This window comes from Barbatula barbatula (assembly GCF_947034865.1).
Source record: "Barbatula barbatula genome assembly, chromosome: 5".
NCBI classification, from domain to species: Eukaryota; Metazoa; Chordata; class Actinopteri; order Cypriniformes; family Nemacheilidae; genus Barbatula; species Barbatula barbatula.
In genome coordinates, this window is record NC_136769.1 from 18,332,073 (window position 1) to 18,357,622 (window position 25,550).

General features: G+C 40.0%; 1 protein-coding gene across 1 annotated transcript; it reads left to right on the forward strand.

The window, feature by feature from the left end:
* The first annotated feature begins 4,535 nt into the window (after positions 1–4,535).
* On the forward strand, positions 4,536–24,572 carry s1pr2 (sphingosine-1-phosphate receptor 2). The gene is made up of 2 exons (XM_079457469.1): positions 4,536–5,237; positions 21,751–24,572. Exon 2 carries the CDS (start codon positions 21,852–21,854, stop codon positions 22,959–22,961), a length of 1,110 nt encoding a protein of 369 aa, XP_079313595.1. The 5' UTR covers positions 4,536–5,237; positions 21,751–21,851; the 3' UTR covers positions 22,962–24,572.
* Positions 24,573–25,550: the final 978 nt, after the last annotated feature.

Here is a 25,550-nt window from a genome sequence, read left to right on the forward strand (position 1 = left end):
ATACGATCTTATTTGTTCATTTTACGTTTTAGTACGATTTGCTTTAGCACCAGTGATGTTAGGTTAAGGGGTGGGGATAGGGGAGGGGCTTCAGCATGACTTTTTTCTAATAATCATACTTTTTTGTACAATTCACACCGTACAAATTTAAACAAATTAGCCACCTTGTAAAATAGTTAAGAATTCCCATGGGATCAGGTTGATTTTTACACACTGTACATGAAGCATTCTTTTCTTTGCTGGGCCAAAGTTGATCTACTAAGGGATCTACAAACTCGCCCTTCTTGAAAAAAATCCCATTCGTTGGAGTTTGTCACTGGTGGTCCAGCATGGTCTTTCTGGTAAATCTGGTTGTCCAAGGAAGTCTTGCTGTGTACGTTAGTTAAAAAAACAGCACCCATGCTGGGGATCAGCATTCAAATCACAACAAGTGCTGGTGACCAACTATGAGGGTCTTTTTATACACAGCAATGTATTATGCCTAATTTGTGAATAAATAGTTCATAAATCTATTTAATTAAAGTCATCAATGTAAGAACATGGCTGTACATATAAATGTATTTTGCTCATGTTTCATGAAAAAGGCCCATTATGGAGATTCAAGTAACTTCTATTGATTTTAGGTTTTATAATGAATGTGACAATGAACATGTGTCAGTATTGGGTTTCTAAGTAAAAGAAGGGCACGGATGGCTGCCATATGTTTGCAGGTCAAAACAACAGATTTTGCCTTTGAGACTCTAAAAATGAAATATTAGCAGACGTATGGTGTCCATTTCTCCAGCCATATGTCCCTCCTTATGTCTTAAATCACACAGTTCCTCATTGGCTTTTTTGTGTTATTTTCACACATTATAAATCCCTGATACGATCAACTGTAGTCTCAGCCGGCTGGGACTATTTGAAATCCCTGCTAAATCACTTTTTAGTACTCCTATTACTATGCAAATGACCAGTCCTCCTAAGGAAATGTGGCTTACTTAGTAATATTGTTAATAAAGAACAGGCTAATAATGGACTTGTGGATTAGTATGTCTTATGTTAAGGACACTTGAGCACCCCTCTGTAAATAATGGTCTAATCTTCAGGAAAGGCAGCCCCCCCCCCCCCCCCGGTTCTTCTTGACGCTCGCCTGGTGGAATACTTTCTGGGATTTTTAAGTTGCCTTTATGTGAACACACTTTTTATTCACTCAACGCAATGATGCAAACAGCTGTACATCTTTACCCTTAACAAAAAAAAACACGGTCACATAATTAAACCAATGTGTACTTAATACACGTACACAAACACAGTCTGAACCATGGGAAATGTGTAGCCTTGCTATAATGATACGGTGAACTCCCTGTGAGAATAGATGAGTGTACAATGGTTTAGATGCAGCTGTTAAAACCTGAATTGAAACAGCATGTTTAACTGTTGATATGAAAGGTCGTCGCCCTCTAGATGGTTTTGGTTCTTTCGGCCATGCACAAACAGAAGAGTCGCAGATGCAGCTGTGATGACGACAAACCATTAAGAGCATAAGCACCATGGGCGAAAAACAAAGCTGCTCTTTTAGAAAGGAAAATGAACAGGTGATAAAAGGTAGAGACGGGGAGGGGGATTGTAGCTCAACCTGTGAGCTCTTTTAGACATGTGGTGCGGCTGACACTTAAGCCACTAATGGATGATTAGAAGGGAGTGCAGATCAGCCGTCTTGACTCCAGGTGCCATTATTACTCTTGCAGTACTGGGTGAAGAGGAACAAGTCTCACCTCCAAACATCTCAGAGGTGTGAAGAGCTAGAGAGTGTACTGTGTAACATTATTAGAAAGAAGAAAGAATGAACTTCTAGCCTCAAACCTTAACCACCACAGTTCATTTGCAAAAACAGATATAGTTTTTATATCAGTTTTTGCAAACACACTCTCAAATCTGATTTAAGACACTATGCAAAGAAATAGTTTCCTATATTAACAAAATATTGAATTATATTTTTGAAATTATAAAGAATACATTGTGAATATGGATATGACAAATATGTGTGACGGTAAAAATTGTTAGTAATATATATTATTATGTTATATTATTATTATGTATATTTACAATATAAAAAAAGCATAAGAGAGACTTGTCTGGACACAAACAATTGCAACTTTTCGTAAAGTTAAAGATATAAGCACTTTTTTTCAATATATGGAAATGTGTTATTTAATATAACGCATTATATTTTCCAGTATTTTCTCATATATATTTGTTTTATAAAGAGAGCTATAGCAAGATTTTCAGTGAATTTGTTTGTAATTTTATTTGTTATTTGTCAAAGGTGCACAACACTAGCTATAGCGCACACATTAAATACCCTGTAGTTCTTTCAATGGCTTTATTTTTTCAAGCTGAACAGTGTCTGGTCATTAAAGCACTGTTGAAACACACGTGACCATCGGTTTATTGAGCATAATATAACTTGGTCCACACTCTCTGCTTCTTCGGATGAAACAGATATGGATAATTCGATTCTCTACGCATCACATTGAATGCAGACTTGCATCACAAGACACTACTTAGGCTTCTGGATCTAAGCGGATCAAAGGAGAAAAGAGCACATGACAGAAAGGGAATTTGCAAATGCTCTAAAAATATAACAGTTCTGGGATGGAAAAAGCGGAAGGGGTAAGCCAATATTTGAGATGTTTCGACTCTCTTTTAGGAGAGGAAATGAACGTGAAAACAGTTCTTTATTTTACACCTGGATAATCTTTCTTTTAAAGGTTTCCTTTGAAGTGCACTGGATTTAATTTCAGTATTACTTCTGTGTACAGTGGTAACTGACAGCACAATGGTGATACCAGATATACATAAGTAGATAATGTGCAGTCAGACGGTCATTACCCCAAACCCACTTCACATTACGCCAACTGCACATTATCCTGATGGCTGCTTAACAAATGGATATTGTGTTGATTTTTAGTGGTTTTATTTTTCAAATGTATGTGCCCTCGTAATCTTTCATGAAAATGTTTAACGCCATCAAACCCCATTTCTTCTCTCTGTGATGTATGGCTAGGCATGAGGATTATATTGCTTTACCTGTGGTCAAGCTTGTAGCTGCTAGCGATCCAATCAATTACTAAGAGAAGAAATTAAGCCCAGCCCTATTTGTTTAACTCGAATATTACAAAAAACACAATCGTAACTGCAGTTTCATGCCGACTGTAATTCTTGTGTAATTAATGCTCATGTCTGCTTTACTATTTCCTGTTATTATTTTTGCATAATTTACTTTTATATTGTTATAAAAAAATTGCTCCTGTGATTATTCAAGTATGTTCTAGAATAAACAAATTTGTTTTATAAATGTGAAACAATGACCTGTAAACGTAATTCACACCTTTTAAAACACAGACTTTTTACATTTTTGGGTGTCATCCCTATAACACAAATCTAAAGCTTTGTTCAAAACATAAATTAAAAGCAAATCGTATTTTGAATCGTTCCCTTTTGTTAAGAGGAACTCAAAAACAACTGCCAACATCTCTTTGCCCTTAGGGGGGGAGTCACTTGTGAAAGATGTTGGCAAGCATAAACCACATCAAACCCGGAACTTGACGGAGTAAACCCATGATGGGGACCTAGTTGTGGTGACAAACGACACGTCAGAGACTCTCTTTAGGCACTGCGTGTAATCGACCGTGTGTAGCAGAAACGAAAGTGTTCAAGAGTTATTTTGGGGGAGTTCCTGAGGTGAGTACCAGAAACATACAGACCTTCCAGAGGGTGGAAATTGATGGGGGTGGTCAAAACAGCTGCCAGATGTGAAGGAGTCCCATGAGCCCTGTCACATTCTCACAGACAATGCACGGCCTGTGAAGTCGCCACAGGAAGTGAGGTCAGGGTTCCTGACCCCTCCCTCAAGCTGACAGAAATGCGAATTCAAACTGGTGTCTTTTAGACATCTTGGAGATACAACATTTATGGCAGTATGTTTATTTTTCAAAACCGTCAGCAGGTATTGTGGTGTATTTAGCATCTGTGTATAACTGCCATGCAAAGTGAAATCTAATATCACAGATCCAGATTCTTCTTGATTGTGATGTTCAACCTGTAAGCTACTATGGGGTGCTTCATAGTGGATGTATCGTTATTCGTGACTAATTTATTTCCATATACGCTAGAGGGGCTTATCGGGAAACAACTAGCCTCATTAGGGGATATTTTAATGCAGTTGAAGCAAATCATTTATGATTCACAACCGCCGTCTCACACGAACACGACACAACATGGCCCCAATCACAAACAAGCCTAGACCAAGCCACACACCTGAGGCGAAACTTGTTCATCAAGACAAAAATGGCATACGAGACCTATAAAAAATAAGGGAAAACCAAATGACTCAGCAAAGGTGCTGCCTGCTTTTTCCCCTTCGCACATGTGAGGACAGATGTCTGACTGGCGTGTGACCACTTGCTATTGAAACAATAGGGTCTTGGTTCACTGAACTGAGGGATGACGTCATGTCGATAGTCATCGTTGAGCTGTCATTACAAGTGATTAGAGTCACAAGATCTGATGAGGAACCGCATGGAAATGCGAGCCGGGCAAAACAACGACGGCCGGAAGTGAGGAGGTGGAACCAAAAAAAGGACCAGAAACATCTGGACCTCATTTGCACCCTGGGGAAAATAAAATACCACCATAAATCGGACGTTTTAAATCTTAACTTGCTCAACGAGTGGCGAAAACGTGAGGCTGTTTGCCATCATACATGTAAGCATTTTTGAAGAAACGCAAATAAGGGGGTTAAAATCATTACAGCGTTGGGAATGAAAGTGGATGTGCGCGTGCTTGTGTGTGTGTGTGTTACGTGAACGTGTAGCCTCTCGCAGCACGAGCCCTCTGTTGTTCACTGAGGTAGTCAGAGAGACTCCGAGAGAGCGACAACCGGGATTTAACCTGAATCACGTTTTCTTTTAACGCACAATTCAACGCAAACCGACGCATCCTGGAGTCGACGAAACAGGCGCAGACTCTTTTCTTTGGCTTTTTGACGATGATCACAGACATGGCTTTCCTAACAGTCCCATTGAACACAGTGAGGTCCACAGCTCCGCTGAAGTCTTGACTTTTCCAAAGTCGCTCGTTCACTTCTGACTTCTTCAGGCGTACGGGAATTACTTCAGCTCATGTCAACTTCGCAAATGAATATTAACTCCAGCGGCACGCTTTTCCTCTCCCTGCCGGGCATCGTACATGGGGTGAGTGACTTATGCCAGTATTGAACTAAACACCCCTCACAGCGCACATTAAAACACGTTTCCTAGTGTTTTCGCACGCTCGTGTTTTCATTTATTTTGCACCGAGGCGACAGAACAGTGCATTATGGATCTCGTTTTAAGGACCTAACGCAAATGTTAAAGACAGATGTGCGAAGCTCGTGGCAACGGAGACTTGTGATGCGTTTATTTGTCAATAGAGGCACGTTTCTATCACGATGACTTTCGCATGCACTGATCTTGGATATCGCACCCTTAAGGCTATCACAAGCAAAGTTTGTTATCTCTCGACACATGCATATTCCACCAGCAACACTTCAAATGCGTTATTCGCATATGATCGCCATTCAACGTTTCTTTGCATCGCTTACAAAAAGGCAGCAAAGTGTTGTTTGTGCATCGATTTAATGTGTAACATGCGTGCAGTTAAAGATTGACCGGAATCATCCAGACTGTATGTGTATTGCAGCGGTTCATTTGTCAACAGGGACGGGTTCACGCTGAGCTCCTAGCGGTAAGGAGGCTTTGCACCATTTGTAGTGCCCTCCGTGGGGTTCGTGGGGATTTGTCCATCCGTCACCCTAAAGATGGCATTGTTCTTTAAGAATGTATTAATAAGACAAAAGACTCTATTATACTATTATGCGGGACCGAGTGCTCTCGAGGCTGTCTGTCCGTGTGCCTCTTAAAGGGACAGTTCACTCTAAAATGAAAAGTCTGCCATCGCTTACTCAACCTCACGTTACGTTTTGCAAAACGAGATGTCTAAGGTGCCTTTTTATATTAAACATGGATTGTATTTACGTAAGGAAATAAACGAGTTAAGCAAATGTCCGCACTATACACATATATGATCTCATTGATCTCAACTGCATACTTTGCAAAACTTGAGTGACTTTTGATGTTTTACAAACATTGTTTTTTAAATGATGAAAAGGGACGACTGTATATATTTAGGTTTCTTTTTCTAGTTTTTAATATTGAAATACTGCATTGCATCTGAATTCAGGTCAAGCTATGAAATGCATCCCTCCGACAATTCCCCAAACGCACCTCTCTCTGAGGTACAATACACGTGACGCGGTTGTTTTTTCTCTCTAGTGAAAGGGGAAGAGGGTGAGATGTTTTTAAAATCTGCTTTGTGGTGCAAGACGCCTCCCTCTAAGAGATAAGCTGATATGCGGGAGGAAACGGTGATAATCCTTGAGAAGTGTTCATCCATCATTCTCAACGGTGGACGTGAAATGTGTGTGTGTGGTCACGTTCTAAAAGCCTTAAATTGAAGGATTGCATTATCATGTCTGCATCAGGCCTTTTTAACAGATGCTCGTGGGACTTTCACGATGCTCTGCTGGAGAGCTAACTCTTTCTATTGGATGGAGGATCATTCCCAGAAAGAGGATGTTGAGATGAGCAGAAATATCAGGTGTTGAATCTATTGATGGCTCTTTAGGAAAAAATTGAGTATCTTGTTTGGGGAGTGTGGTCTTGCGTTCATATGATGGTGGGGTGTTGTGAACAGCAGATTTGATTTGATCACGCTGTGAACCGATCTGTGGGCAGTAGCTTATATGGGCTGTATGGTATCTGGGCTGGCATCATGTGCTGCCACGCTTCATTAAACTACAACAAAACCAACCAGGCTGTCTCTCCCCTAACCACCACCAGCGTTCATCACTTCGGTGTGAGAGAGTCTTCAGCTGGGATCTTTTTTAGTAAAAGACCACATAACACGCTGTGCCTCGAGCAGACGATGTGTCTCTTTAGATCACAAGCAGCGCCGTCTGTGCTTCAGATATGACTGGCACTGCTCATTATGACACAGTGTCTGACAGAACGATGTTGCAGGTCGACCGTCTGGTTGTTACCTTTTGATTGTCTTGAATTCTCCTGACCTCACTTTCAACTTGTTCCCAATAGCACGTGATTCAGAATGAGACTTGTTCTCTGTGATTCAGGCGTGTTAGCCCAGAGGCAGGACTGTGCATGAGAATGAAATTGGAAAAAAGGTGAATAAATAAACAGATATCGAAGTAAACGGAAAGATAAATAAATGTGTCAGGCAAGGATGGGAACTGGAAGTGTGGGATTTTTGGGCTCGGTCAGAGTGTGGGTGGGGCCAGGGCACAGTGTGGGCGGGACAAGTCCTTGAGGATTCTTGAGTTTAGCATTTTATCTCTTGCGGTGCATCTGAAGGGAACTTACGACAGAAAGTTGTATTAGAAATGTGGCAAAAGAGAGCTGAATTGGTTTGTTATGAAGGGTGAGGTAGGAGCTCATGGATCAATGTGTGTCTCTGCTAAACCCCATATAGCATTTTTTCCAATTGCGCCGGTCAATAATAGACCATCATTTGCTGATATTAATAGAGGCTGTGGATTCCAAAACTTCAAGGCTCGCAGTGAGTGTTATAAGGAAGCATGCCATCTTTCCTCAGCTGAAAAACACTTTTGCTGGGTGTGGCAGCTGGGACGAAATAAACGCCTTCTGTTTTGGAGGCTGGTGCTGCTAAGCAAGTTACAACTCACAGCCGGCAATATGGAACTCTCAGTTTGTGTGCCAAGAACTGGGAGTGTCGCAGTAATGCAATTCTTTTGCTCTGTCTTCTTACCTTCTTTGCAACATGCACCATCGTTTCTACTTGCACGCTGGCTGTTCGATGGAACCGTACAAACATTAGTGTACACACTTTAGTTTAACTCATCCAATAAATTTATGTTGTATACAACACAGTCACTAACGCTAATCCACCTGTCTCACACAGACGCATGGAGAGAAAGCTCAAGGGAAACTTTCTAAATATTTACTGAGAAGCGTTTCAGTTTGGGAAAGGACTTTTTTCCATTTTAGGACAGACAAAGTTTTGGATTCATGAATAGAAAGAGGGACCTTTATAGGTTCTTCCATTTCCCTCGTGTCTTGAGTCTTTGCAGAGTCACTATTTATGGGTTTAATTTTTTACATGACTGATATAAATCTACCATATACAAGAAAACGGCCAGTTTATCATTGATGCATGTGTGCACAATGGGCATATTTTCATAATCAGAATTGACCAATCAGAATGGCTGTCTAATTAGTGTCACTTGGTTCACCTCATCCTATATGGATGGTTTTTGGGTTGTTTGCATAGGATGCAATCCCTAACTCTTGCCTCTATAGACCACTTAACAGCTCTGATCTAATACTGGTCCAGAAGAACTTCCTGTTTCAGTTTTTAGTACTCCACAAGTGTTTGAACAAATACAACCAACAGAACATAAGTAACCGAATCCAAATTTGAACGAAAATATCTTAAGATTTAATTATATGTGTAAGATAAAACCTAAAGTACCGCTGGACCAGTATCTTGCAAAGGGGTCTATACATTTTCCACGAAATCCATCCAGATTGAATTATAAATCTTTATTGTCAACATAAAGTTTGTAATTAGGGATAGTTTTGATTTTCATGTATTTGGTTAGTAAATGATTTTTTTAAACCAAAAAAGTTAAGTAGCGCAGCTTTGTACATTTACAGATTGGCCTCTTTGAAACAACGCTCGTAGTGAAAGTCTCCAGACAACAACATAACCTGAACATAATGCCCTGACATATCTATCTGCATTCAAAAATATTTGTGCCAGCAGTTGTTTTAATGTCATTAATTTGAAGAAACAGCTCACTTTGATGTGGAAACTATAGCTTGCAAAAACATCAAACCATTATTTTTGCTGGACATCTGGTCAATTACTGTAGCATGATTCATGCCAACTTAATTACATCTGGTATGTGATGTTTTAGGATCTACTGCTCCTTAAGTTAAGTGTACACTAACCCAGTTGGCACATAAATTGCACTGCATCTTTTAGCAATAGAGGAACCCTTTTAACAGCAACATTAACCCACTAAATTTGACTCTTATGATAACGTTCACCATTTTACCGGCCACAAAGTAAGTTTTCGTTGTGTTACTGAGACATTTCTAAATGATTTGTGGCTTCAAGTACACCATTAAGCAACGGATACGCAGTGATGTGGTCAGGTTGTGGTTTTCTAATGTCTACCAGGCATCACCACGTCCAACTGCATTAAGTTTTTTCAGCAGGTACGGAGGGAGATAAGGGTATGCCAGACCCAAACAACCCCCCCCTGATAGACAACGTATTGTTACCCTGCCACTCTTTGTTTGTACACCTGGAAGAAGCCCACCGAGGAACCCTATTGGAATGAAGAACTGGATTGCTCGCTAGGCCTCAGCAGATTAAATTGTGGTCTTGGGGGGGCTTTGTCCATGAAACCTGTTCTTTCAGCTGTGGCATCTGTGATAGGATCATCCTCATGGTAATGCAAAGTCATGAATGTCCATGAGCAGTTGAAAAAGGAGGATCCTGCCCACACGGGGTCTTTTAGCATCTCAATGGTCTTGTTCTCTGGTGGGACGTTTTTGCAGTCAGAAGTTTGTTGAAACTGGAGATGTTGCAAGTCGATCTCGTCCATAAACTGAAATGAAATTAAACCGTTGACTTTCTTGCGTAACTTGTGGTAGACATTAAGGAGAAAAAATTTTTTTTTTGGGGGGAACGGTTATTCACTTCTCTTTATGAGTAACATAAAGCTATATGATTGTGAAATACGAAAGTCTGGTTTCTACTCCCTTGGCAGGATCCTCCAATGAGTAGAGGCTTGTTTTGTAATGACCATCGTCGAACACACAGTTCACTGATAAGACAAAGCTTAAATGCGCTGACGTTTGAAAGTCTGGATGGTGAAACAAAAATTTAAGGAAAACATAGTTTTGACTGACCAAGTGTTGTAAATTAGATTTATGATAGCTGTGCCTGTTATAGAGATAAAGGACCACTTGATATAATTCTCCAGTTCTTTCTGACAATAACATATCTATTATTTATTTGCCTATTTAATTTGATCTGCTTTAGGTCAATGACTAAACCACATCCAATATGGGAAATAAAACGACATGAGCAAAGTATACTGCGAATGTTTGGCTCTCTGAATACTTTCAAAGAGGGAGAAGTGGGAGTTACATTTTTAACATAACAGACTTTCTGTCTGTGTGTGTGTTTGTGAGGCAATCTGGCCTGCATCGTCCCGAAGGGACTCGGTGCTCTAATATGTCATGAGGGTCTGGGAAAGATGGGAGATCACTGTATATTTTTGAGACGAAGCCAATACGTATGTTTATGGTAATGTAATACACATGCACATCTTTTTTTTCCAGAAACACCAGTATTGAGTCGAATCTAGCTCTTTGTCGCTTTTTAGTGGCGAGCTGAGCGTGCCCATTTTCTTCACCCCCAGCCCTCAATTCTTATCCCGTCTATCATTGTTCGATGAAAGGTACCAGACCATAATACAGCACCGTATCACAAAAGGCAATCAGGACTGCTTTGTTCATCAGTGTGGGTGCCTGTTTCCTTTGTGGAGGCTTTTCTATTCACACCCCCTACCCCCCCCAAAAAAAACACACACTCCATCAGCAACACCTACCCCTAACTGATCCATACAAGAAACACATGCGAGTCACATTTGCACAGCACAATGTTGTCATGAAAATCTGGCCGCGTTTCGTCTGTCTAGAACATGAGCGCACACATGGGACGCGCCGCATGCATCCCACGATAAAGCAGAAGAATATGAGCATGGGTGGGGTCTGCGTTGCGGGGGAACAGGAGCAGGGCTGCAGAACAAAGCAAATGCGATTTGTGTTCTAGGACCTTTCATTAACGGATACTTCCTATGTGCAGACAACAGCCGACGAGTGTGAGAAAAACTGAACGTGTGTAACTTGATACATGTTAGCTGAGATCTAACTCAGATTCTCACTTCACCACCAACAGTCCCGTACAGTGTTACACCATACGTACCTGTTTTTTTTTTGCCATTCGTTTTTCCTTTACATGGTCTCTGTCCTGCTCTCATGCTTGAAGATTGTCTGGCATTGATCTAGGTCTAGACATGCCTAAACCAGTCACAGGTTCTACGGAAGATGGAAATAATGAAGTAACATCGCATTAGCTCATTATTTAATGAGTGCTAGAGACGGCGGGACCGCGCTTGACGGTTCTATATTAATTCCTTCTGATGTTTTTAATCACCTCTTTGTGGGCCCATGCTTTGATCTATGTAGTAGACATTAAACCATAGGGGGTTGGGAGACAGCACCATTGGGGTATTTTATATGGACGAAGGGTTTCTCCAAAACTCTCTTGGTTTCCTGTTGCTTTTTCGCCCACATGCTAACACGCAACAAATATCAATCAGCAACAATGACAGATTTGTTTACGTGTGGCTCGCAGGGGAGTAAAATGACACAGCAGTGAAGAATAGATTCGAGCCACGCAACATTGACTAATGCTCTGAGAGGAAATAGCGCGAGTGAAATGGCAGTGCTAACTCTCTCCCGTAGAGCTTAATGCATGTACCCAACCTTTCAAGCTCTTGCTGGATTACTATAGCAGACCAAAGTCTACATGGCAAACTGCCTCTTGGCCATGAAAGGGCTCCTGTGTTTTACATGAAGTCAAAACAAAGACTTAATTCGTGCAATTAATTAGAGAGATCTAAAGACGTGTAGATTGTCTGTGGCTTGTTAGGAAACGGTAAGGTCTGTTGCTCGTGGTTGTAATTGAGCAAATATCCTGCACCATTTGTGCCGCGGACATGAATGAAACATCAAAGAAAGGTGTTCTGTAGATTAGGATTGGATGCCAAATATTATTTGCTTAAAGTAGGTAGTGCGACTATCGTGATTTTTCATGGCTGATCTTTTTTCTTCAAGCAACAAACAAGAAAAATGCATACAGGAAGAATACATTTTTTCTCAAATTCGTTCTGTATTGAATGCTTTATAGTATGCTTTACTATACAGTAGTAAATACATTTGTCCATAAAAATACTGAAGTGTAGTATAGTATTTACTACATTAAACTCCAGGAAAATTCTTGTGTACTATAATATTTTCTATATTAGGGTTCAAATATACTAAAGTGTACTATAGTGTTTACTACGGTTTATTCATTTGCTACAAGAAAAATATTTTTTCATCTGGTTGAAGTAAACCAGACTTTTATTTCGATGGGTTGTCGCGAGGACGCTTGAGTATCAGTGTCAAGAGTTTTTATCTCATATTGAACGTAATATATATCACAATGGCATAGATAAATAAGAAAGGCACATAAGAATGAAAGAATGAAAGAATGAAAGAAAGAAAGAAAGAAAGAAAGAAAGAAAGAAAAAAGTGAAACGGATACCAAGAACCATTACTGAATGGACCTTTAAATAGTAGAATTCCATCATAGTGATTCCTCTGATGTTTTCCAACATCGCGCAGATCATAGGGCTCTAGAGCAATGGACTCGATGCAGCCAGAAATCAAGTTATAATTGCAAAAACTAACCAAAAACGAAAATAAATAGTGGTATGCCAATTGCACTTCACACAAACAAGCGGATCTGTCTTATGCATCTGCCAAACTGTATCGCACGCGTGCTACGCTATTAAATGTATTCTTAGTTAGCACAGACCGTTTTTGTTCGTAGCATGTGCGACATTACAGAACTGCACAGCCCTGGGATCTATTTTGTGTCTTAAGAGATGCTATTTGTGAAGGAAACAAACCAGCATGTGTGTGAAATTTTTCATCACATTGTCTTTGCATGCATAAAGAAGATCTTGCTTATAAGTGTTTTACCTACTGTTCGCTGTGGCCACCTAAATGTTTTAATACTCTCCTTAGTTGCTATAGCACAAAGGTAAGCAGTAATTATTATTAGTGTCAGGGCTGTACGTGAACCTTTTTTGGAACGTAGCGCTGGTGGTACAGAGGCCAAACAGTTCTAGCGCAAATATAAAACGTCTGTTGCCATCATTAAAAAATATGCAAGTGCAGTTCATCACATGAATAGGCAGGAAACCGACAAATTACATTAATCTTACATACAGATGGATAAATTAGGGCCACATAAGTCTTCGTTCACCTGACTTTGTTTTATTTTTTTCTACGTTCTGTGTATTACATTTTTACCTATTGATTTGTCCACATAATTGACATTGTATTGTGTTACTGTTACTTTATTAAACTGCTGTAAAATTCATAGATACAATAGTGTTTTTGAACCTTACCACAGTGTTTACCACAGATTATCAATGTTCTACAAGGATACTACAATTGTCTTTAGCAAATACTACAGTATTTTTTCGTCCTGAGGGTTCAAGTTAACGGGACATTTCATTTGTCGGGTTGTCGGGGAGACACTTGAGTCTTAGTGTGTCTCACGATAGCTGTACACAAATAGTAAATTGCTTGTATAATAAAATCTCAAAGCAACTGTGGAGATGAAGTTCATGTTTTTATATCCTCATACAGTGCAGATGCAGACAAATCCTAGAAAATCGTTGCACCTCATTCACTCAGACACGCAGAACAGCCGGATGACACATGTAAATAACAGGATCTGCATCTAGTCTAATGGACTCCGTGCAGTGCGGTATTATTATTATTATCCGGTCGAGCAAATAAAAGTCTCCCTCACTTGCCCATACAAAACATTCACTTCTCCCGGACAAGTGGACAAGCATTAATGTCGAGCCCTGTTGTTTACTGTACAGTGACCTTAACAGAGAAGACTTTAAGTCTTGAGCGCTTAAACTACACATGAGGGTCTTGCTGTGTAGATGCAGCAAGTCTGGAAACAAAACGAAATAATTGTGACAGCTCTACCAGGATGTGAGATATAAACGGTACACCATCTTAAATCGCTCGGTTCTGTTTCAGTGCACTAAAGAGCCCTGGTGAACTGTTTAGAGTTGTGGCTTTCTCCCTTTTTGAAGTTATAGATAGATTAAGGAAGCATGTCTAGTTTTATATCGAAGCTGATCTCAGCCTTTTATCTGTGGTTTTGTTTTTGCACGTCACCATAGCTTACTATTAACCAAAGTAACATGAAAAGTGAAATTAAGCACAACCAGGATTGCTGTTTCATTCCCTAATAAACTCTACAACCGTGTGTATGTCTGCATTGAGTGTTGTGTCTATGTCTCTGTGTATATGTTTGCATTTTCAGATGAGAAACTCCGATAGTGGAATGGCTGTGATGTGTTTTCTTGTGAATGTCTTAGATTCAGGCCTCTGCTCTATATATTATCTATATGCCTGGGCCTCATCCACATCCTGAAGATAAGAGCGGAGATCATTGCGCGGGAGGGTGGTTATCATGTGCAGATGACAGAGACTTCTTTGTGCTTCAGTGCATTTGGATGAGTCAGTGAGCGCAATCTGTCCAGATCGAGTCCTCCTTGAAACCTTCCCTAAACATGCCAATAAACAGCACGTCTTTAAACCAGATTGGTTGTACAGTGTTTCTGCCCACAGCTCTGAAATAAACATGCGTTGGTGAAGGCGGCAAATACCCGCGGACACAACAATGGGCTATTACGTGTGATAATGCACTTAATATTTCTTGTCTCTTTTTTTAAAGGGGAGTCATTTTTGTCCTCTAGTTTATTTATTAATATTACAGACCCTTGAATCTCTTTTCGCTTTTTTATTTAGCAGCTGTTCGATGTCATTTTAGACACACGGTTTAACATCTGCGGCTATTTCTAATCTTTCTTTCAAATGTTTGTATTATGAGCGAGCGGCACGTCAAAAGTATATCACACCACCGGCACACAAAAGTCATAAATATGGTAGAAAACATGCTTTTTTATATTAGACACATCTTACTACAGATTGGGTAACACTGACTCCTCACTGGTACCCGCAGGGGGCTGCTTTCGAGTTCAAGTGCGCCCTTATCTCACAAATGCGGGTGCATGCAAAAGCGATCAAGTGTTAATGTAAGCACAGTAGAGACAAATGATGGGATTTATGTTTCTCAACATCACTATAGTCTCAGAAGAAAATCAGTGCATGTAGCCTTACTTAACAGATCTGCTGTTATTTCATGTCTATAAAAATACATTTGTAACGGGAGGCTGAAAATGTTTCAGTTCGTGTTCGTGTTCAGATAGAAAGAATTATTATTTTTTTATTTTCACCAATACTGGTATAGAATGCTGTAATATTTATTTGGTTAAAAGACTCCCATTACATATGGCTTGAACAGTGATTCTGTAAAGCTTTTATGTGTGAGAAAGTGGAAGAAGGCCTGAGGCTTTCCCGCAGAGCCGAGGTACCAGCGCAGTCGTGCACAAGGCTAGTCCACGTGCATTTGTGTCAAGGCTTGCTTCGGCCTGCCACATGCGTTTTGACTTGTGAGAATGAAGCTACATTTATCGTCATCTGCAGCTTGCAGTGGTATAGCATTATGGGTCAACTTGCACCCTGAGCAAAGCAACCAAACTCTGTGGTATGTTCTGTGCTTGTGAATACACCTTAGCCGCAACCTTTGTTGGTCCGGTAAATTTTATTAGATGTCTACAAATATGGTTTTGAACCACATGAGAAGGAATAAATGATGACAGAATCTTTCTTTAGTTTTAAAGCTTTTCATGTTTCTTTACATTTGAGAAGACTAAGAATTCAGCTTTACAATAGGGCTACACTTAAATTATATAAATGCTTCATTTTGTTAACTATATTTCTACACATCGATGACCTGAGTAACCGGATGGATTGAGAGTGTGTTGGATGGATTGAGAGCATAGTCGTCTTGTAACCATTGGGATGCTCTGTGTTTTATCACATTCACTATATTGACTAGCTTTGACTCGTGACTCTCTCTGGCCTTGCCAACGAATGGAATTTTCCTTCCCCCCACCCGTGTGCCCGTGAGCGCTCTTTTACCCACTAGATCTGGTATTATAACCCAGGTCCAGCTAGCCAATACAATTATGTATGACGTAATTGTACGACTCTCCCGGGGCAACTTACAATCGGTTTAATGATTGTGTGCTCTGGACAGATCATGTTTTTGAATGTAACTTTCGCTACAGCGCCTTTGCAGTGCACACCGACCTAAGAATGTTTTGTCAGCGATTTGCTTTACTGTTTTCCTGTTACAGCTTCTTCATCACGGTTGCACGATTCACAGAACATTACACTTTGTGCGAATTTGGTGCGTTTCGAAGATCCTAAATAACATGCTTTAGGTAATAGTGCATTGGTGGTGGAGGTGAGGAGAATGCGGTCATGTGGATGATGATGTTTATCATGTAAGGGACAGGATGTAGCATCGGCTCGCGTGTCAATGCGCAAAAGCATATTACGCATTATTGCAGAGACCGTTGAGCAGTTACTCCCCGACACTAACGTCGCACCAAAAATGCCTGATGATGTTATGCCATCCTATTTGGTTGTTAGGAGATCAAGAGACATGTTTCCAAAGCCTTGTTGTAGACAAAAAGTTGCCCCAAAGTTGCTGTAGACAAATGAACCTCTGTGGTTATTATAAGGCAGATATAGCGAGAGTGTGAGAATCGACAGTTATAAACTGAAGTGAAACATCTGTCTGGTCTGTTTCCCAATTGTGCGGTTGTCTGACGGTTATTCATGCTGCAAAGACAGAAGACTTTCTAGAGAACACGGTTACCTCGATGCTTAGTAACAGGTGCGTTATGAGAAACTCTGTTGCTGGGATGCCAATGACTAATTGGGGCTTATCAGGTATTGCAGGGAAGCGCAAACACCTGGGGCCTTTGTGGAGCTGTCACAGGGACGTAGGTGGGGTCGTGCCGGAGACCGGGGTCCTTGGTTCATGTTTCATTGTTTTTGATTGTGGGAGTTAGTCAGACTCAACAGATGCTGACTAGAAATCATATGTTTCTGTTTCATAACATTGACCTCATCATAAGACGAGTCATTTTAAGAACGGATTCAATCTCAAGCAAATTCTGCGGTTAAGCAATCTACTATGAATTCTGGTTAATTTTACATGCTCTTTGTAGCAGATGGATGGCTTGATACAAAGAAGAACGGTTTGTTGCTTTGGTTCAAGTCATTTCCTGCCGCACGTAACGCACCTGTAAGAATCCGTATAAACTTCCTCTGCTCTGCTGTTGTGTCTGACGCCTTCCACCAAACCTTTCCCACACTAACTGTCTTGCCACTGAAGCTCTGAAGACTGAACAGGATGTTAGATTTTTCTGACACCAATAACACTTCCTTTGGCCTATAATAGTACAGTTCTTATATTGTTTCGGCAGAAATCACACTGGAAGGCTGCTTTTTCTTTAATATTAAAAAGGGGATGGGAGAAAATTGTAGTTATATAATTATTGTAATACTTTATCACAAATTCAATGACTTTACCAAACGTGATGCGACACGTGATAAAACGAATCTTTTCAACATCAAAGTTTTTGTCCTAACCCGCCGTGACGTATATATATATATATATTTTAAGGTATTTCTAGTTTTCTAAAAGTAATCTAAAAATATGATGTATATATATATATATATATATATATATATACTTTTAGAAAACTAGAAATACCTTAAAATTTCTGATTTTCATTTCTCTTTAATTTCTGATTTTCTATATATAGGTAATGTATAGGTTATTTTATACATATATTCTTTTTTTATTTTTATTTTTTTGTCCTATTGTTTTTTTATTATACATATTATTACTATAATTGACAAATGAATAAATGAAGGGACAGTGGATTCTGTTTTAGAAATAGTTTGGTTGACAGCTCCAACCACACAGAGATCTCATTCAATAGGTCGTGAATATTAATTCAATATAATCAAATTTGGACGAGATAAACCGTTTTTCTCAGATCTTGAATACAGTTTGGAAAACAGGAACTGTAAACTATATGAACAAACAACTGTATTTTATCACAAAGACTATGTATTTGTTTATAGTCACTGAGTATATATTTTCAATAATGACAGCAGCGTACTTGCAGAGAGAGTCCCGTCTACACTCTCCTCTGATTGGCTGTGATTTGTATTGATTTGATCATGTCTCATAGTCAAAAGTCCTCTTTTATCTTTTTGTGTAGAGAATGTTTTTCTGATAAAGAGGAGTGATGGGCTGAAGCCTATCGCTGCCTTCACTGATTCACACACACCAGCCCTTTCTTCAGATTGTAGGATTGTTGCAACCGGACTGGAGTGAATGACAGGGAGGTGGAGGAGGTGTAAAGCAATAGTGAAGTAAGGCAGACTGAAAGACAGCACTGCAGACAAACCAGACCATCAGGTTTCACACACTGTCAAATCCCTAGATGATAGACAGGAGAGGTCTCCACGGTAACGCCGCGGCCCAGAGTGCATGTGAGAGGAATCTTTTTTCGGATGTCAGAGTGAAATCGCAAAACTACTTATGCAAACCTGTTCTGAGATGAGAAATTTCAGTGGGTGGACGTGGGGTTTTTCTTTGCACCGGTTGTCTCCTTCCGTTTCTGAGAAGGCAAGTCAAAGCGATATGGTATTACTAGAAGCTGTTGTTTGTTTACAGCATTAACTAATATACAACAATAGCAGAAAAAGATTATCCCGACAAAAAGACAGCATCACATATATCCTTCATCCAGATGGAAATCCCCGAATGCACTGCAACAAGTGAAATGAAAAAATCCTAGATGGTGAGAGAAATGAAACCGCGACGAGGAGATGCGATATGGCATCGTCACCGTAGTTATGTTTGATTGTAGTAGCGCACATAGCCGCTATCATCACACTGCACATCAAGGTTCCCGTGTCTTAGTTATTAAAAAATAATGACAATACACATCGCATTCTTTTTACTTTACCATTTTTTGAGTTTGTTTGAACAGTCAGGCTGATGTATTTGCGGCTGGTTTCTCGTGTTGTTGGCACCACTGATGCCTGCTTCGGGGTTCTGTGCGTCTTCCTAAAGGGGTCGGGTGCTCTCCGAGACGCAGATGATTTAAAGGGCCAGAAGGAACCATATTCCACTAAGTGGGGCTGCTTTTCTCCTTTTTGTTAAAATAGCTGGAGGAAAGCCGTGTCTGGGAATATTGCTTAGGAGAGATTATTACTGATATTAAAGCGTGCTATTTTCTTCCTGATTTACATTAATAAAAAGTGTATTTGATTGTAGAATGTTATGTTTTAGTGCTTTGTGAACCTGGTCTATTTAAGTCAGTCTCTCTTAGACACTCGGGAGAGAGGAGGGAGCCAGTGTTATACCTAGTGTCGGTTTTGCTACTACACCAGATGTTTTGTTCATAGTCAGATTGAACAAGTGGGTACCTTTGTACAGTTATGTTATTCCTTTTTTATGTTTATTTTTTATTCACGTTATAATTTATGGATTTGTCACCCCAAACCTCTTCATATGCTTCAATAAAAATCCTTTTGGGGATTATCCTGTGTTTCGCCTGAGCCTTCTTACCTACCACCTCCCTTGGCCCAGTGGCATACATTACCACAGAAACTTATCATTTATTCATCACTAAAATAAAGTTGAAATGATCATATTTTCTTACTATTTATGTGAAGTTCTTACTATAGTTTTGCATTGTTCCTCTCACCCATTGAATTCTATTGTAATGGAGTAGCTGACATCGCTTTTATTTTGAGACTTTGAGACCCCGTGACAGGTACGGGAACTGGAGGGCTTTGGAGTCGAGGGGCTTTGGGTATTACTATTTATTTAAATTCTCTGAATAGAACAACTACAATTGTTCTCCTTTGGTAGTTGACGTACTGGGTCATTTTGGTTCGGCCTACCTTTGGGACAGTTTCGGTGAAATATAACCTGGACAAGGAAGCCATTGTTCTAATGCGCAAGGAAGTAGCCTTGCTGGATATTATTGGCATTTGGCATCAGATTTGTGGTACTCGCTGCGCAGATGCACCTTATTGTGCTCTCGTTGGTGACTATGATGTGCTTCCTGCGATGTTTACATAAGTCTGCATCTGAGAGTATGTGTGCCATTGGGTTCAAACCGTGTGCAGCAAATTGTGATGTGAAGTGTGCGAGGTGTGTGCGTCACACAGATGTCTCAGATTCCTGCCTTTGTCTCCAGATGCCATTCCACATGGTTGCATAGTCTCTACATTGACTCTGGCCTGGACGAGCATTTGTTCCTTTCAGTGCCGAGGCTTCAGGTATTTTGCTCTGACCATGATCGATCTTGGGCCGGTTGAAAACATCAACTGTATGTTGGGCAACTGATCATATCTGTGAAGTAGGCGTAGCCTTCAGTCTTGACATCCATTAGCTGAATTTGTAGGATTATCTAGATTAGAAAATGAAGATTAAAATGCACATAGGAACAAGACATTTTATTGAAACTATGTTTTAGCTGCTTTTGACATTTATTTTGTATTAAATCATGGTTTTTGAACAGGAAAATATTATCATTTTGAGTGTCACAGAATATATAATAATAATAATAACAACAGTATTTATGCTTATTGTTGTTATTATAATTATTAATAATAATATTTTTTTATATTATATATTATTTTATATTAATAATTTAATATATATTCTTAAATATCAACTAATACATATTAAATCTACATATTAAGCAAAGTTGTTATTAAAGATTTACAGATTATCAGTGAATAAATCAGATGTGCTATTGCATGTAGCTAGTTACATTTTCCCCTTGTCTTGCATTTAAGCAGAAAACAAGAGAATGGTTTGTGTTTGTAGTCTCGATAAGACGAGGTTTACCACATTTTTACTTTACAAAACAACTGTCTAATAGGAATGAACACTCTTGACAGACATACCAATCTCAGCATTTTCTCTGTATGTACACTCTTTAGTTACCAATAGAAAGGGGATTTTAGATGAAGGGGAAAATCTGTGGGCTGGTGGAAATGACTTACGCTGGTAGGCATTGGAACTACTACTTGATGTTTCACACCTTGGGATGACATTACTCACTTCGTCAGAGAATAGTACAGGTGAATTTCCATTTCTTGTCCTGCAGCTACCTGTGGGTGTAGAAGCACTTGTCTGTTGCGTGCACTAATGTTTGTTCACTGTGCATAACCATATTTTAGATGTGTAGATTGCGCGTGCCATAATATTGTCAGTATAGCAGAAAAACAGGAAACTGTACATCTTTAAATGTGTGTAGGTCTGCAGGATGAGCTTCTGTGTTGTTGTGTGGAATACAATTTTTTTTATGTGAATTACATCATTAAAGCCGAGGCTTGTGCAGGTATTTAAGAGACATTTCTGAGCCACTGGCAACAGACTTTGCCACAGAATTGCTCACCTTCTCACAGCAATGTCGGGCTCCATAAAAGATGTTTTTATTTGATAACCTGGATTTTTATCAGTTTTCATGTGTCTTGTCATGCTGTCAGTCTTTCACATTGCGGTTGGATGACTTTGTCACTCCTGGGGTTTGATTTTGATGAAATTAAACAGACACTGGACTGGAATTAACACAATACATATAGAAATGCAGAGAATGGAACATAGGAATAAGAATATATCTTATAATTGTAATGTTATATTAAATATAAAAACATTACACTTGTGTAATTGGACATTTGTTATTTCACATTCCATCATCGACTGCCAGTAATTGTTGTTTCGTTTTGTTTTCAGGTGATACAGAGTAGCTTCCTGGGCCGCTGAGACGTGACATTGGGCGTCTCATTTTTTCTGCCCCCGCTGGCCCAGACAAGCTCGGACAGGCTGCCCTCTGAATGTCTTCCAGTCACAAAGCTGCAGGACTTTGCCAAACCGTCACCATGAGCAAATACTCCCAGTACTTCAACAAAACCCTCATACGGGTCCACTATCTCAGAGCCAAGGAAATGAACGATGAAGAACTCGAGCGCATAAAAAATAAAGAAGGCCTCAGTTCCCTGAACATTTTATTTGTCATCATCTGCAGCATCATCATCTTGGAAAACCTTCTGGTGCTCATCGCTGTGTTTCGCAATAAGAAGTTCCACTCGGCCATGTTCTTCTTCATCGGGAACTTGGCTTTCTCTGACCTGCTGGCCGGCTCTGCTTATATTGCCAACATTTTCCTGTCAGGACCTCGGACATTTGATCTGGTTCCTGTTCAGTGGTTTATAAGAGAAGGCACGGCTTTCATCGCACTGGCCGCCTCGGTGTTCAGCCTGCTGGCTATCGCTATAGAGCGCTACATCGCTATCACCAAAGTCAAGGTTTACGGCTCGAACAGAACCTGCAGGATGTTTCTTCTGATCGGAACATGCTGGGTCATGTCCATTCTCCTCGGAGGTCTGCCAATCCTCGGTTGGAACTGTATTAACAACCTGGAGGATTGCTCCGCTGTCCTCCCTCTCAACTCCAGATACTACATCCGGTTTGTCGTCACCATCTTCACCATCATCTTGTTGTCCATCGTGATCCTATACGTTCGCATCTATCTTATCGTACGCACAAGCCACCAAGAGGCCACCAACTCTCCAGCCTACGCTCTCCTGAAAACCGTCACTATCGTGCTGGGCGTGTTCATCGTATGTTGGCTGCCTGCCTTCACCATACTCCTGCTGGACACTTCCTGCAGGGTTGAAAATTGCCCTATTCTCAACAACGCCGCTATATTCTTCAGCTTCACCACCCTTAACTCTGCGCTGAACCCGCTGATCTACACGTTGCGGAGTAAGGACATGAGGAAGGAGTTCCTCAGGGTTCTCTGCTGCTGGGGGCTGCTGAATTGCGGCAGACCGCCGCACCGCTGCATGGTGCCGCTCAAGAGCTCAAGTTCGATGGAGCACTGCACGAACAAACACGAACATCAGTCGACTCCCATCATGCAGGACTGCACTACCTGTGTCTGAACTGTGTTTTTTTAAGACGAGGAAATGAGAAGGTGAGGAGAGAAGATGGTATGTGAAGAAGGAATCCAACACACAGAAGGGTGGAAGCTTTCAAGAAACAAGAATCAGACTTTTTGCAGACTGTTCAATTCAAAGCAAATATCAGACGTGGTACCTTGTGTTTTGTTGCTTCTATTCTTGCAAACGTTCGTGTCGTGACCATCACAGAACGAGACTTTTGACATTTTAAGACCTTGTGACCTTGAAATCTGTGCAAACCAAACTCAAATGGGAATGAATGCATTTCTGCTCTTCAGACAATTTGTGTAGCGTGTGTGGATGACAAAAATATAAATGCATTTTCCTTACATCAAAGTTGAAGATATTGCACTTTGTAGACTTCTAGGCAGTTTGCCGACGATTATAGCTCAAATACTGACCAGTCTATCAGAAGTCACATACAAGATCCTATTTGATGTAGGCCGTCAAAGTCAGACCCATATTAAACTGTAAGGTTTGACAGTGCACTCCATGTGAGCCAAACCACCATGCATGCTTGCAGAAATGTATTGATTGAATTACTTGATATACATAACACCCTTTGATAACAGACGGAAAGTATTCCGCTTCATTGTATTGCATGAAAGTCTAACCTGTGTAAAAACGAGTATGTATGGCAAACTTATGTACAATGTTACTCTTCCTCTTTTGGCTTCCTGAGCTTACTGTAACTTGCTATTTTATTTTTCCCTTAACATTCCTAATGTTCCCTAAGAGGAACACACAACCAGTATATATTTACTGTACTGTTCCTCACAGCAGCCAGGCCTGTGGACATGACAACGTTGTAGCAACGCTGCGGCAGCGTATGCTTTCTAATTCTTGACGAACGGAACTGAATATGAGAATGAAGTGTTACGAGCGAACATTTCGCTGATCGACAGTATTAAGCAACATCATTCTTCTCCTGTGGAGTATTGAGCTTTTAGCAACATAAATAAGAGGGCTCTCTCACTGTGAAGTCTTAATGACGTGTAAAGTTCATTAAAAATGATCAGATTAGGACAAACTGAGCAAGTCTGCCATCTTTTTATAGGTTACATGTCTTCTGAAGAGTTGAACTTCCTGCAAACAAAGGAAGTCCAGTGTTTCTTATTCTTCCTGTTTTTAAGGACTGACCTTTAGTATTCTCATTTGTATCCGTCATAAAAGGCAAACACTTTCGCCCACGCAGTCGTACGTGTCTTTGTGTGATACCGACATGTTTTAGTTTCCTCTGTCGAATCGATCGCTATATGTCGACAGAGAAAGCACTTTGGCAGCTCTTCCAAAACCCGCCTTATGTATTTTCTTTCTTTTTTGATTTGCATGAAGACTTGTTAAAGTTAGTGTGAGCATCCCTGTCACTCCGTTCAATGTAAAACAGTGCCTACCATGTGGAACAATGTTTTTTTAATGATCAATATATGAAAGTATGTATGTATGTTTGTATGTATCTATGTACAGTATGTATGAAATCTGTATACGTATAGAATGTCTTGTGTGCAATAGCCTTGTGTCTAGTAGCCTGTGCTAAATCGGTACAATCCCAAACACTAATGTAGGTACATAAACATTAGTTCATTATGTTTTTTTAATAAAAAATATAAAAAAGTTGATCGTCTGTTTCTTATTTGTACTGTTATTACTGCTCTTGGATGTATACATAGGCTTGTAGTTGTAGTTCCAACAAACGTGCGTGACAGAGGAAAGATTAATGCCAGTAAGGAATTTTGGTTTGAATTTCAGTCCTACGCAGGAATGGATTAACAAGCCTAACACAGCAACTTTCCCATTTATTACAGAAATCTAGACTCAATGAAAGGTAAACTAAAAGGGAAACTGAATACAAACATGCACAAACATGGTTAGGGCAAAACTCGCCATGACACGAAATGCTGTTAGGCAATGATATTGCCTGCAACTACTGGCCTTGATTTCTGGCACGCCAATGCCAGTTCCACGTTTTTGTGGGAGTGCAGAAGTTTTGCTGAAAGGAGAAGTATGACAAGAGATCAATAGGAAAGGCATTGTGGGAAAGGTGATGGTGTAACTGTGAGAACCTCGATTAAAGATGGTCTGGCCTGGTTGTTGTCAAACATCTGGAATCCCAGGGTGGGAATAGCAACCCACGCTGGGATAAAACAGCTGGGAAAATGGCCAAAAGTTAGCAGGAAGTGACATCATTCATGCTGAAACAGCTGCAAACATCCAGTTGTACAATCTTGCTCCCACTCCTCCAGCAATGTTAAATTCAAATGTATTTATTTAGCGCTTTTTACAATTGGCCATTGTTTCAAAGCAGCCTTATGTGTAGGCCTAATAAAAGGAAAACACAGAAATCTGAAAATATTAAATATGTAGAATACAACACAATACAATACACAATGTGGGTGTTGTGTGTATATATAGAATACATATATAGAATATATATATATATATATATACATAATATTTATAAATATATAGACATGTACAGAATACATACAGTAAAGAATACAAACATTCAAAACCCACACCTAAAACTGTAAATACCATTGCTGTACAATAGTGCCACCTTTTGGTCAGACT